Here is a 16,085-nt window from a genome sequence, read left to right as displayed (position 1 = left end):
ACAAATATTTTTATGTATTGTTGTCTAAATTTTATATTATTTTATTATTGGATTCAATGGTTGTATTTTTTATGCTGTATTTTATTAAATTTAAAAATTTAATTTTGTATGAAATTGTAATTATTTATAGTGTAGCTGAAGTATTCAATATTTATTTATTTACTAAAATGGTAAAACAAAATCATGATTGCAAATAAAGTTAGAAATAATAAAAATATTTCGAAAATATACCAAATATTGTGAAGTAAAAGCTCAAAATTAAGAAAATCAATAAGAATTATATTTTATAAACATAAAATTCACAAAAACAGTAAGAGTTAAATTTTAATAAATATTAATGTGTAAATATATGTAAAATTACTTTAGAGTGGGAGAAGTGATGATAAAATAGGAAATATCAGCTTGGGTTTGTCATTGAGTTTGATTAAAAATTCTTAGTTTAACGATAAAATAATTATCAATATGTAAACTTTTCTATTTTATGAAATTTTATAATTTAATTAATTAAAATTCGCCAAAATTTGATACAAAAAAGTTTAAAATTATTTATGCATACACATATATAATACAAATTCAATACTAAAAGTTATTAATATATAAATAAAAGCTTAGCCTGAAGTATTATAATATTTTAAAGTACAACCATTTTCAAAATAAAAATTCATCTACAGGTATACCCAAAGTAAATAAAATTGTGATTGAATATAAAAAAATTAAATAAAATCGCAAATCGTTTATTTATTTATATATTAATTTACAAGTATGAACCATTTAATAACAATTTTATTATTTAAAGGTTATTGTTGCAATAAGCCTATACCTGTACCACTTACCTCTGTATTAAAAATTAAATGCTACATATTAATTATTTGCTATATAATCAGCGGCGGACTGAGCTACTGTGAATTTACACAATGGTATCACATATAATTAATATTCATCGAGCTGGTACAAAATAATCCAACGTATCTCTATTAAAAATATTATTATAGACAGTACTCTTATACGAGTACATAAGTATAAAAATAATAATATATTAGATTCAATGTTATACAATTTTGATTCCCTGCGTATTACCATTGTTGATAAAAACCACAGTACATCCAAAAATATAAATATATTTTATTTAATTGACGGTTTAAAAATTAAAAAAATAAAGAAGTAAAATGTTTTTGTACGCTAGGGGTTATTGTCAATTTATATTATAAAAGTGTGTTTTTGTTTTAAATAATATTTATAATAATATTACAATGAAAAGTGCAAGTTAGGTTATGATTTTTTTTGGAGATAGTGGCAGTGACTGGACCCCATTAAATGAGATTGAATATGATTTAATATTAGCTTTTGATAGCGATGAAGAAATGTACCAACAATTGAAAAAAATCAAGAATCAAATTTTTATATTATTCTGACCACTTCGTCGTTTCCAGATTTGGAAAAAGTTAACACACCGACTAGAAAACGTAAGCGTTTAACCAAAAAATGGAAGAAAAATATCATGCGTTAAAATAAAAATTTAGGATTACTGTACGAAAATTTACAAAAAGCAACTTATTGATGCTAAATCAATGCGAGGGCCATGTAGTACAAATTGGATAGTTAAATGTACGAGTAAAATAACTAAAGAGCAGAGAAAATGTGTTTTTGAAGATTTTTAGAATCTGGCAGATTTATCAAAACAGCGTGACTTTGTAAGTAGGTATATCGACAAAATTAATCCAAAACATAGATATAGCATAACATAGCAGGTAGTTTAAGATCATTGAACTATGGTTTTTTTATTTTTTAATATTAATTCCACATGAGTGAAAATATGTAAAACTTTTTTTTTTTAATACGTTAAGTATTTCAGATAGAATGATTCGAACTGTTAAAGAAGAAATGAAAATGGTTTTCTAAACGAAGATGATAAACAAAAAGCAATCGATGGTTTTCAGTTTACCGCTTGTTTTGATTTACATATATTGATTGCACCAGACGGTGAAGTATCAAGCTTTTATTACTAAAAACGATTAGCAACTGTAATGATAACACTGTAACATATTATTATTATTATTATTAATTTGATGTTAATTCTATACTTCTTTTCAAAAGAGAACATACCGTTTGCGCGACTGATTTTGGTTCGGCGGCGCGCATCCCCCATCAGTTGATACAAAATAATAGTAATATCAATAAAAATAAATATTACGCGCTGATTTCTATATAACTGTACATGCTACACCACCGCGCCTGTCAGATATGGAGTAACTGAGGTCACTACGACTTAGTTAAAACTATTTTATAGTCCTTTCCATTACTTATTTCCTTGAGCGTGGTCGTAAACAACTATTTACTAACATATTTTTATATTTGGAGACGGGTTTTTAGCTAACAAGATTAAATGGGGTTTAGATAGTAAGAATATTTATATTATTTTTGTTATTAGCTAACTGCTTAGAAAGGAATAGTTGTATAATTTTTAAAAAATTAATATGTGCTTTCAATGTGTTACATAATATAGTTAACACTCTGGTGGTTTTAACAATATATATTATGCATATACATTTGTATTAACGTTGCCATGTACACAAGTTACTTGTGAAAGAACATTTTCAAAATTAAAAAATATCAAAACCAAATTAAGGTCAACATCAAGAAATGATAAATCCAGTTGGAGAAGTTATGGTTGATATGAAATATAAGAATAAGAAGGAGCAATGTAATTTACTAATAGTAGAAAATGGATGTAGAGTTCTATCGGGAAGAGATTTAATGAGTTTATTTGGTATACAGTTGGTGGATGTGTCAAATATTACAGTAAATAATTTAGATTTTGGTGTAAAAAAATGGTTAAAAAAATTTGAGGGATTGTTTAAAAATAAATTAGGAAAGTATAAACAAGAAAAAATTACCTTAAAAATAAAATAAGAAGTAATGCCAGTTTTTTGTAAACCAAGGTCTATTCCATCTGCGTATATTGAAAAAGTTGAAAGTGAACTTGAACGTTTGGAAAAAGAAAATGTGATTGAGAAAGTGGAAAATGTCCAATGGGGTACACCTCTAGTGCCTGTAATAAAGCCAAATGGGACAGTAAGGTTATGTACAGATTATAAGAAAACTATAAATAAGCATTCAAAAGATTATAACTACCCATTACCGAAAATCGAAGAACTGTTTGTAGCTTTGGAAGGAGGAAAATTTTTTAGTAAGTTAGATTTTATAAATGCTTACAATCAATTGGAAATATGTAAAGATACTCAAAAGTTATTAGCATGGAGTACACACAAAGGTATATATAAAGTAAAAAGATTGCCTTTTGGAACAAAACCGGCTTGTTCAATTTTTCAGCAAGTAATCGAAAAAGTCCTACAAGGTTTTAAAGGTGTAAAGAATTTTTTGGATGATACCATTATAACAGGAGTAGACGATGAGTATCATTTGAACAATTTATATACTTATTAATGCCAATAAATACAATTTAGTAATGTTTTTAGTAAATAAAATAGTAAAAAATAAATAAATAAATAGGTACCTTGTATGGCTACGTTTTACCTAATTATAAATAGATATTGATATTAAATGGTTATTTTATTTTTGTGTTATAGATTTTTAAGTAAAATATTATAAGTCAAAAAGTATCTTAAAATGTTTAAATTAGTGGAATCTGATAATAATTAATTTCGTTATATTCGTTGTATTCATACTGTAGTTTTAAGCATATATATACATTAGTATAGTCAGCAATTAATGCTGAGGTGGCACATTCTCTATGTCGAGTGTGGCATATATACGAATATTATAACACAGCTATACGGAGACAATCTGTCGAGATATGCGACCGATTGCCATTGTGTATCATTTTATTATTCACGATATTAAATTGTTTATTAATTTAACCTAAACGTGTCTGTATCTACTCATAAACCGATTCCACTTAACAGGTTATGGGCCCAGTAGCCAGACAGTAAGAAGTTATAGTTTTTCTTAATTAATAATATTTTTTTTTAATATAGTCGAAGTGCGTTCGCGTAGTAATATTGCGTCGATCGTGTTAAACGCAGAAAACGTTTTTTGTTATTACATTTATAGTGTACAGACAGTGTACAGATAATTCGTCATTATTAATAACGAATTTAAAAAATTAACAAATTGACTGGCAATGAAAATTGGGAAATACGGAAATTCCAAATGACAGTGAAATTGAAAGCAGCCGATTTGTTTGACGTTGTGCCTGGTAAATCAAAGAAACATGTTTTTACAAAATTTGGTATAGAAACTGAGGACGATGCAAGAAGGAGTTATAGCGTTGATTTTTCAATATTCAAAAAGGCGTACAATAAGGCTCAAAAGTATATAGTCACGTCAGTGGATGAGCAACCCCTACAATATATAATGAATTGTGACACTGCTAAAGTAATGTGGGACAAATCGCTTAGCGTGTGCGAACAGAAGTCAGACTCGAGTGTAACGCTAATTCAACAAAAGTTCTACAGCTATGTTATGAATCCAGACGACAACATGGCAAGTCATATTTCAAAATTGGAAGGACTAAGCAGAAAATTAAAACAACTTGGAGAACCAATTTCAGACTCAATGCTTAAGACAAAAAATTTGATGACCTTGCCAGAAAACTACAAGCACTTCTACAGTGCATGGGATTCGATACCAGATACAGACAAAACATTGTCTAATTTGTCATATCGACTCATGGTGAAAGAAACTAGGCAAATTCAAGGGCACGAAGCTCAGAGAGATATTGCAGGTAGTAGTGCATTTTCTGCAAAGAAGACGTTTGTATCTTATAAAGAAAAAAATATGAAAACTGGAAATTCTGAAAACCAATGAAATAATGATAAAAAAACCAGGCAAGTGTAATAATTGCAAAAAACTTGGGCATTGGAGACGTGATTGTAGGATTTTCATAAATAACAAAATGAAAAGAATAAGAACTGGTAAAACATAGGTAATGCATTGGTTGGAGTACAATCAAAGGTCATCGAAATCAGCGAGTCAGAAAAATGGTATGTAGATTCAGGCGCAAGGAATCACATGATCAGCCGAAAAGAATGGTTCAGTATTTATGAATCATTTGAAGTTCAATTACCAGTCCGTATCGGTGATGGCAAACATATCATGGCTATTGGTAAAGCTAATATAAATGTTCAAGCGAAAATCGGTAAAAAATAGGTTGACAGTCATTTGTCAAACGTTTTACATGTACCTGATCTTAAGGTAAATTTGTTTTCGTGTGGAGCGTGCCTTGACAAAGGTATAAAAATGATAACAGACAGTGACGGCTGTACGTTTAAAAAGGACAATTGTATAGTTGCTATTGGAGTTTGTGAGAATAAAATGTTTTCAATGGCTCTGAGAACAAAAACATTACAAAATGCTGAACAAGCAAACATTGCAGTTAAAAATCTCACGTTACTACAGTGGCATGAAATGCTAAGTCATCAGAATATCCAACATGTTCGAAGCTACTTGAAACATATGCGGATTCAATTTACAGAAACGAAAAACAAATTTTTCTGAGCTTGCGTTTATGGCAAACAACACAGTAAGCCACTTACACTGAGAAATACTAAAACTACAAAACCAGGTCAGTTAATTCACTGTGATGTATGTGGACCCATGGAGATAAACGGTACTTTGTTATATTTAAGGATGATTTTTCTAATTATACATATGTGTATTTTATGAGAAAAGTCAGAAGTAAAAAATAAATTTGAACTATTTGTAAATACAGTCAAAAATCAGTTAAATATTTCTGTGATTACTTTAAGAAGTGATTGTGGTTTAGAATATAAAAATACTGAAGTCAAAGCCATATTGGATAAATTTGGAATAAAACATGAGACGAGTGTACCATACACACCTCAGCAAAACGATAAAGCGGAAAGGTCAATGTGAACAATTGTAGAAGCGGCCAGAACTATGGTTTACAGCAAAAATTTGTCTAAGATACTTTGGGCAGAAGCAGTGAATACAGCAGTATATACAATAAATTGTACGGGCAACACAGACCAAGAAGGAAAAAAAACTTACGAATTATGATTCAATAAATTACCAGATATAAATAATCTGAAAATATTTGGTACCGAAATCTACGCACATACACCAAAAGAAAAACGAAGAAAATGGGATCAGAAGGGTAGAAAAGGTATTTTCGTTGGATACTCAGAAGAGACAAAAGCATATCGTATATGCTTTAATGGAAGAGAAATTTCATTAAGCAGAGATGTAATATTCAAAGAAGAGTCTCACCCACCTACAGAAGTACATCACAGCTACAGAAGTAAAAATCATAAAGAAGAAGAAATCAATTCAAAAAATGCAGCTGGAAGCGAGGAAGACAGCAATGATGAAGAAGAAAAATTGGACGATGATGAACAGATACCAGTGGGAGTAGAAGAGCAAAAACAGATGATACTCAGGGATAGAAAAAACTCAATAAACCTATAAGGTATACGGATGAATTTTTTCAGTGTGCAATGATCCAGTTACATGTGATGAAGCTATGACAGGAAATAATGCAGACGATTGGAAGGCAGCAATGGACGATGAAATGTTATCATTAAAGAAAAATGAAACTTGGAAGTTAGTAGATCTGCCGTTAAATAAAAAATTAATAAATAACGGGTGGATATATAAAACCAAGTACAAATCTAATGAAGAAATAGATCGATTTAAAGCTAGGCTAATTGTAAAAGGCTGTGTACAAGTTTTTGGAATAGACTACCAAGAAACATTTAGTCCAGTGGTTAAGTATGATTCGATTCGTATGATATTAGCTATAGCAGCAGCAAAGAGACTAGTTCTTAGACAATTCGACATAAAGACAGCATTTCTCTATGATGATCTAGATGAAGAAATATACATGAAACAGCCCATAGAATATGAAGAAGGAAGCACTCGAGTTTGCAAACTCTAGCGGAGTCTGTATGGACTGAAACAAGCACCCAGATTCTGGAATAAGAAGTTCAAAAATATGCTATTAAATTTTGACTTGGACGAAATAAAAGCAAATCCTTGTGTATTTGTGAGTAATAAAAATAAACAATTTCTGATTGTAGCTATTTTTGTAGATGACGGGATCATAGCAGCAACAAGTGATGACATGGGGGACATGATGGTGAGATACCTGAGCAACAACTTTGAAACAAAAGAAAGTAAACTTCCTTGGAATTGAAATCGTTCAGAAACCAGATGGCTCAATCTACATACACCAGTCATCATATTGTAAGCGCATTTTGGAGAGGTTCAATATGGGAGAAACCAATATCTTGCATATTCCTGCAGACCCACAACACTCATTAGATCCAAATCTGTCAGAATCACTACAAGCAGGGGAAGTCCCATATAGAGAAGCAGTTGGAAGCTTGTTATATCTAAGTCAAATTACAAGGCCTGACGTAACATTTTCTGTAAATCTTGTCAGTCAGTATTGAGAAAAACCTTTGACAGTTCATTGGAATACGGTTAAACGAATTTTTAAATATTTAAAGGGAACTGTTAACTATGGTTTAATTTATGATTCTAGTGTGAAACTCAGTTTGCGTGGATATAGCGATGCAGGCTATGCCGGTGACACAACTACGAGACGATCAACATCGGGATCCATTTTTAAGATGAATAGAATCATAGCTTGGTGCTCACAGAGGCAAAAATCAGTAGCACTTTCAACTACAGAGGCAGAATACATAGCAATGAGTCAAGCGGTTCAGGAGCTGACTTGGTTGACACTACTTATCAGTGATCTTCTGGAGACACAGGAAGATACACCTGTTTTGTATGCGGACAACCAAAGTGCAATCAAATTGGTGAAGAACCCAGAATATCACAAGCAAACTAAACATACCGATGTTCGTTATCATTACATTCGTGAGAAGTTCAATACAGGGATGTTTTCACTGGAGTACGTGGCCAGCAAGGAGCAGTTAGCTGACATCTTGACTAAGCTAACAGCACGCACAAGGTTCCAGGAATTAAGGACTATGTTAGGGATTAAAAATGTTAAGGATATATAAATTTTTGTAAGGGTATATTGTTAAGGGGAAGTGTTGAAATTAAATAATACACCCAGTATATTTAGTATATATTAGTTTATATGCATACTGTAGTTTTAAGTATATATATATATATATACATTAGTATAGTCAGCAATAAATGTTGAGATGGCACATTCTCTATGTCGAGTGTGTCATATATACGAATATTATAACATAGCTATACGGAGGCAGTCTGTCGAGATTTGCAACCAGTTGCCTTTGTACGAAGTGCGTTGTGTATCATTTTATTATTCATGATATTAATATATTGTTTATTAATTTAACCTAAACGTGTCTGTATCTACTTATAAACCGATTCCACTCAACAAATATGTTTTCCGGACAAGATATGTGTAACTGGATTAGTATTCATAGTAAAAATACTAATACAAGCTGGTGTGTGAAAACATATTGGAACGAAATAAATTATTATCAAATTCTACTAATTTAAATATTTTAAGAAACTTTTTGACTTATAATATTTTACTTAAAAACCTACCTACAAAAAGTTAAAATTAAAAACCCTTTTGAAGATTATTTATAATCACACTTTATAAAAAAAAAAATAGTAATAAATATGCATTGCAATTTGATAATATTAAATAACACATAATACTAGATAACAGTTTTTAAAAAGAGTGGCAAAACCAAACGACCAATCAGAAAGCTAATATGTGTACCATCTCAATGGGTATCAGTTATTAAGTTGGCAAACCAAAAAAAAAAAAACCTACAACGTAAAAGAAATGTCTACTGAAGACTTTTTAAATTTCAAAAATTTAAGCAAAGATATTGGTACAAATTTTAACATGGATGTAAATGGCAAAAAAATCTGTGGAATGACATTAAAGAAATTCATATCGACAAATCAAATCCATGCACATTGAAACTAAGAACATCATTTAACAATACGGATTACTAAATAGTAAAGGTGATTATAATTTAAATTTAAAATAAATTTATTAATATAATATAATCCGAAGAACTTATTTTTTTTAATTTTATTGTTTATTAGGTGAGGAGGGAAACACGCAATAGCAATTTCAACAGTATGGAACTTAAAAAAGCTTACGACTTTCCACCTGAAATAATTGCAGCGAAAAAATCTGATTTGCTAGAATTGTATAAGCAAAACTTAATACCCTAACTATATCGTAATTATTTTAAAAGTATTTAAACAAGACATTTTATGATTTTTGTATTGTAAAAAAGTACCTGCCGTGCGTGCCGCAATAGACACATTTTTTCTCTATTTAGATATTATAGTTTTATTTTAAGAGTACTGTAACTAATTAATTTCTACTTATGATTTATGACTTAAATTGATATATTTTTAAGCTTACGAAATGTTAAATAAAATTGAACGCAACAATTATATAAATTAATAGTACATGTCCCCTTAGTTATTACAAATAGACCCAAGTCAAAGGTTATGATAAAAAAAATAAAAAGTAAAATAGACATAACTAATTTTAATATTAGACCCCAAAACTTTTTTAAATGTTTAGGATATATTTTTGATAAAGTATATGAATCTGAATATATTGGTGTAAATACCAAGTGTGTAGAATGAAAACTTTAATTTTAATTTTTAGTCATTATGATTTTTACCAGTGCTGTATAATTGTTATATTTGAGTTGTGTCGTTCTTCTTCTGGATGTGCGATATATACTTACAATTAAAAACTGTGTAGACAATGTTTCTTTGTCTCATAGGAAACTTTGCCACTAATCGCGACTGGATATGAAAAAATAAAAGAAGAAATACATTTAGCAAATCGGCCGGTTTTAACAAAGAGGTAATTTATTAATTTTTAATTCAAAATCGATCATAATTATTATGTAATAATGCTCTGGGCTATACATTTATTTATTTATTTATGAGTAGGTACCTATTAAAAATTTGCTAATTTTTAATTTTAATTCAATTGTTTATTGTCTTATTAATTATCAATAGTTATACTCATAGTATTCGTAGTAGCATCGACTTAGTAAGGATCCGCATTGGACAATGAGCTAACATTTTAGGTTTCATTTTCGCGATGACTGCGATTGTCCTCAAAAAACAATAGTAACAAACTTAGAATTTAAACAATACACTTCGACAAAATATTAAATTTAACATTAAAATGAATACTTGTCAATGGTCATTTGAATATCGATTCATTTGATTGGTTTTGACACATAGTAACGGTAGCGTATACTAATTTTAGTCGTCGCTCAAGTGCATTGTAATGTGGTAGAGTAATTAGAGATATTGTTTCGTGTATAACCAACATATTTTGCAATACGTTTGTGAATGTTCCTCCTTTTATAGACTTGAGTCTTTCCCACGTCTTCTGGCGAATTCTGATTATAACATATAAACATTACAATCATCATTTTCATTTTAAAATACTATATATTTATAATTATAGCACTTTACTTACATGCAACACTGATAAAGCGGAGCCAATATATCAGTATGGTCTTTGTAAGGGTTCCCAAAACTGTTAAAAAAGTTTTTTTTTATATTATCAATGGTTATTATTAGTGATGGGAATAATCGAATAATTAGCAATCGAAAAAAAAATAATCGAATAATCGAATGATTAGTAGTCGATATCAAAATAATCGAATGGATTTTTCACTCTAATGATAAAATATTCGACCAGATTTTTTATCCCACTACTTGTACTACTGACTAGTGACTACTTTATAGTCATTGGTTTTATAAGTTTATAAGTATTGATATAGTGTATTGTGTATACCAATAATATAATAAAATTAAGTAACATTCAGTACATTCAGTAGTATTGACTATTTTTTTATAATTTTTCGAATATATCATCAGGAATTATCTATTTCATGTATCTAGATAGAGAATTAAAAATTTAAAATGGAACAAATATTTAATTATAAAATTTAAAATAATCATAATATAAAATGAATACCATAAATATATAGTTTACGCTAGAGAGCCTTAATATCAATTTAATATCAAGGCTCTCTAGTTTACGTCATACGGGTAAGAAAATTGAGATAAGAAAATCATTCAATTATTTGTATCATACGAATGTTTCATTCGAATGATTTTATTCGAATAATTATTTCATTTGATAAATTCGTTCAAATGATTCATTCGATTATTTTATTATTCGAATGATTCAATCGATTATTTTATCATTCAAATGATTTTTAAAATAATCGAATTGATTCGATAATTCAAATAATCGAAGGATTCGATTATTTCATTCGATTATTACCATCACTAGTTATTATGAATTAACTAAATACTCGTAATGGTTAAAAATTAAATAGTTACATGGAAGTTACGTGTTTACTCAAGAGACACAATCTATTTTATGAATTCCTTGGTCTAATATAACAATTTAAATTAAATAATTACAAGTTAAAAGTTTTAATTTTTCTGGATTGTGTACTTATCGTGAAAAATATAAAACATAGTGCAACTGGCAATTAATCAAAATTGTAGGCTTTACATGTAATGGAAAAACAGCTGCTGTATTTTGCCAATATCATATGGAAATTTAAAGTAACGGAAGGAGTTTCTAAATTATTATTTATCATAATATTAGTCATATAAATTTTATTTTACTTTTAAGTATATATTTTAAAACAAAATTGAAAAAAATGTTTCTAAATTAAATATTTAAAAGATTATTTTTAAAGTTAGTTTTAATAAATTTAATAATGTAAAATATGAATTTTAGATATACATCTAAGTCATTTTCAATCATATATGTTAATTATTAAATGTAATTCATATTGAACTAATTATATAAGCTTTCAGTTAATTATAAATCAAACTTAAGTTTCAATAATAATTTATAACCAAAATAACTCAAAATATTATATAGATACTTATTAACTCATATAATTTATCTAGATTAAATATGATATGCAATGTATCTCATTCCATTTTGTTTTACGAATAACCACAAATTACAATATTCAAGTGATATATATACATACATACCTTTTTCCATTATCAATTAAGATAATGGTATTATTAAATTGTTCTATAACTTCATATCGATGTCGATCCCCATTTCCAATAATAAAATCAAATATACAGATATCGATAAAGTCCAAAATTCTTTCAGAATCAAATGTAGCTTTAACATAAGTACAAAAATTATTATCAGTTTCCCATCTGAAAAAAATTGTTTTATTTTAAACATTATGCATATAATGCATTGTATAGTAAACATAATTAATATAATATTAAATTCCCGATTAAAGAAATTTAATTAGATAAACGTTGGTATGATCCATGATTATTTTAATTTAAAATAAACAATTGAGTTTACCCATATAATTAGATAGTTCAAATCAAAATTGTTAACCTTGCTGTCTTATTTTCATTGTAAGTTCTTCTCCAAGGATGTAAACGTTGTTTAAGCTTCATATATGGAGGAAGATGAAAAATAGCTGCACCTTCAAGTCGTTCACTTTTTGTGCATACTGGATCTTCACGTTTACAATAAAAACATTTTCCATATAGACACATTTCTTTGGTTGTTGCTGATTACCATGATAAAATATGTACAGAAAATCAAATTTATTAATTAATTAATTAATAATTATTTTATTTTATTTTATCATCGTGGCAAAATTTCTAACTCTACTAATAACTCTTACAATAAATATATACTATATGTATGTAGGTATATTTGGTGTTTATACGTATATACTATACTAAATATAACCTGAACTAAATTTGTGTATATTTTTAAAATATAGTAGTTTATTTTAAAAAAAAATTAAGTAATATATAACTCACAATTAATATACATTGTTTTCTTTAATCCAATATTTGCTGTTTTGTGTATTTCTGTAGAATCTAAAATTCGTTTCACAACAATGGGTACACGTGGAAATCCAAGAATAAGTGAAATGTAAAATGCCATTATTTCACCATTATAGCGATCTTTGCCAGCGTATACATCTCCATATATTATTTTTGACTCTGAATACCTTAAATAGAAAACAAAGAACCAATTTATGTATCACTCTGATATTAAATAATCTTATAGGTATATAATTAACAATATTTTATATTTTTTATGAGGAAAATAATCTATAAGAATTTATGATATGCACAAAATTGAATTGAAGCTGAAAACACATTTGTAAATAAAAATAAATACATTAATAGATTTTTGAAGATACAATACTTGAACAATTTAAAAAAAAATAATTATAAAATAATGATAATAAAACACTACAATCCTATTTCAAAATTAGAAAATCCAAGAATACAATTTTTTTTAACTATTCAATTATTAATAATATGAGTGCTTAATATAATTTCTAACCACAACAATAAGTTTAGTGTAAAGAAATTACTAATATTAATTACATAAATCTATAAGAAAGAAAGAATAAAAATGTTTTGACTCATATATTAGGTTATCAGCTTAATATAATTTTAAATTTTTCTCTGCCTCAATTTAGCAGTGGCAAAATTTAATTTTTTTAATAACAAACATATTTTATGCAAACCACAAATACAGTATAGAATTTCTCATTACAAATTCAATTAATTAATCCACATATTTTCCAATTTTCCTTATTAATATCATAAAGTAATAAGTAAGTAAGTATATTATTATTAATAAATAAAACATTAAATAATGAAAACAATACAATTTTTTTAAATTTTAAATTTATCTATGTATGGTACAAAAAATATTTGAAGCAGTCCAAACTATCATAAAATTCAATTTTAAATAATTGTTATTAGTATACCCCAAATTATATATTGTATTCTAAGTTATTAAATTATTTTTATTTATAAGTACCTATAATTTATTGAATATGTATTTAAAGAATTTTTCACCATCATAGTTATTATTAATTATTTATATTCAAAATATTTAATGCCCATATTAATAAACTAACTCATAATAATGTAGGTAATAAAATACTTATGATTTACATTTTCCAATTTCAATTTCTGTATGTCTTATGCAAAAAATGAAGTACTTACCATTTAGGTTTAAATAACACTTCCTGGTTATTTTTAAACATAAGTAGTAATTTTAATTGAGTTCCTTTAAGAGCATTATAAGTCTTGATTATTTCTGATGTTTTTAATAAATTTATAGTTGATCCAAGATATGGTGTACCATAAAGAGGCATAAGTCCATCTTTATTCATTATCTATAAAATAGGTATGTATATACTTAATATTTTATTATTAGTAAAAACTTTGAATAAGGGAAAAATTAAATACTTACATTTATAGTAGCATTAAACAAATCAATATCACCATTAAATTTTAATTTTAAATTACTTAAGAGTACTTCAAGTTCTTTTAAAATACTAGATTCTTCAGTTGGTATTGGCAAATCATAATCTTTGTCGAGTTTGCTTAATGAATTTAAAATATTCTGAGTTGCAAAATATGATGCATTATAATTTAATAGAGTTGATTTCTAAAATATAAATCATATTGTTTATAGAAGACTATAAATAAATTGAATAATATTTACTAAATCAAATAATGATTAAGTTAATACAACTATGTAATTGGTACATAAATAATTATAGTTAAACTTATTAATTAATGTAAAACAGCTTATTTTAATAATACTACTAAAAATATTTGAACTAAAATTTTCAAGGGAAATAACATTTAAAAATATAAAAACCTCTATCGCTAATAATAATAATTATTTTGAATAAGTTTCCAAACATTTACTTACTCCTATACTTGTTTCTTCTTTTAAAAAAAAGAATACTAAATAAATATTCAAACATAAAACTAGAAAAATACTTAATAATAATACATAATAATACTTAAAGTAGCATCTTAAATATATCATAATTATTTAAAAAATTAAGTTTTAATTAGTTAAAGATTTCTAACAACTACATTTTCACATTAACACAAAATTTAATTGATGGCATATTAAAGATAATTTGAAAACTGTTATCACTTATCAAACAGGATATTATCAAATAAATGTCAATGAACTCTACGAGCATAATACATAAGTAAAAACACATTAATCAATGAACTGAATTTCATAATATTATTATACAATTCAGTTCATTGATGAATGTGGTTTTTGTGATAACAAATAAATAGGTATTGTTGATAATCAAAGTGAATTTTTTTAATTTTATTAACAATATTATTGCATATGCAGGCATTCCGTACTAGTTTTTTACGCAACGATTTACGACGTACTTACCTAATACAGATAAAATATATTATAAACACTAAATAATTATTTGAGTGTGTAATTCATGTTATTAAACACTAATTAAGGTTTTTTTTCTTAGAAAATGATGTGGTATTAATATGTTAGTAATATTCTGTAATAGAAATATTAAATCTATAATATTTAATTATAAAATTATAAAATAATTATAAAATTTAACTTTAAGATTTTATTTTACTTTATGAAATAAAGGACTACACGTTCGAAATGGTATAACATCTAGTTACTATTACACCTCTAGTACTAGTCTCCTCGTATACCATACGTATTATGCCATTTCGGACATGTAGTCCTTTATTTCATAAAGTATAATAATATCTTAAAGTTAAATTTTTCACTCTACTCGACGTCCGTTCTCGAAGATAGTATTTTTGTAAGTGCCCAAGCACTATGTAAAATATAATAATATAATAAATAAATTTCTATTGATAAATGTAATATATGCATTTAATTTTTCACCTCTCTTTAATTCAAATTAATTTTTTTCCCTGGATTACTTGAACACTTGGTAAATCGAAAACCTTAATAAATTGAATTTTTAGCTTAGTCCCCTGAATTTCGAATTATCGAGTGACTACTGTATATAATTAAAATAAATTGTATTTAAAATTTAAACTAGTTCACATACTCGTAAGATTAAAATACGCTTTAGCAAAAATAATAAAAATTTACTTTCAGAAAAATTCAGATCATTTGGACTTTAAAATGTTACATATATTATATTATACATATTTTATACGTAATAATGTTTACTGGACAGTAGGGCAGCTTTGTAAATAATTTACAATATTTTTATCACTAGTTTTTACAAATTCAA

General features: G+C 26.9%; 2 protein-coding genes across 5 annotated transcripts; one reads left to right on the top strand and one right to left on the bottom strand.

The window, feature by feature from the left end:
• Positions 1–1,210: 1,210 nt before the first annotated feature.
• On the bottom strand, positions 1,211–14,866 carry LOC112692982 (glycosaminoglycan xylosylkinase). 4 transcript variants are annotated; one of them, XM_025567829.1, is made up of 9 exons: positions 14,747–14,866; positions 14,279–14,476; positions 14,029–14,201; positions 12,820–13,013; positions 12,383–12,560; positions 12,013–12,189; positions 10,463–10,522; positions 10,171–10,382; positions 1,211–3,049 (listed from the first exon to the last, which is right to left on the bottom strand). In XM_025567829.1, the coding sequence occupies exons 1-8, from the start codon at positions 14,864–14,866 to the stop codon at positions 10,181–10,183; spliced, it is 1,302 nt and encodes a 433-aa protein (XP_025423614.1). In that variant the 3' UTR covers positions 1,211–3,049; positions 10,171–10,180. The 4 variants fall into 4 exon arrangements, 3 of the variants coding, with proteins under 3 accessions (XP_025423614.1, XP_025423613.1, XP_025423612.1); XR_003149445.1 differs by lacking the exon at positions 1,211–3,049 and adding an exon at positions 8,620–9,771 and having other exon boundaries at positions 9,997–10,382; XM_025567828.1 differs by lacking the exon at positions 1,211–3,049 and adding an exon at positions 9,944–10,090.
• On the top strand, positions 2,917–3,444 carry LOC112692926 (uncharacterized protein K02A2.6-like). Its single transcript, XM_025567749.1, has one exon. The coding sequence runs from the start codon at positions 2,917–2,919 to the stop codon at positions 3,442–3,444; it is 528 nt and encodes a 175-aa protein (XP_025423534.1).
• Positions 14,867–16,085: the final 1,219 nt, after the last annotated feature.

The sequence above is a fragment of the Sipha flava genome, unplaced genomic scaffold (genome assembly GCF_003268045.1).
Source record: "Sipha flava isolate LNK unplaced genomic scaffold, YSA_version1 79_pilon_pilon, whole genome shotgun sequence".
Lineage (NCBI taxonomy): Eukaryota > Metazoa > Arthropoda > Insecta > Hemiptera > Aphididae > Sipha > Sipha flava.
The sequence above is the reverse complement of the archived record's forward strand: the minus strand, read 5'-3'. Positions and strand labels throughout refer to the sequence as shown.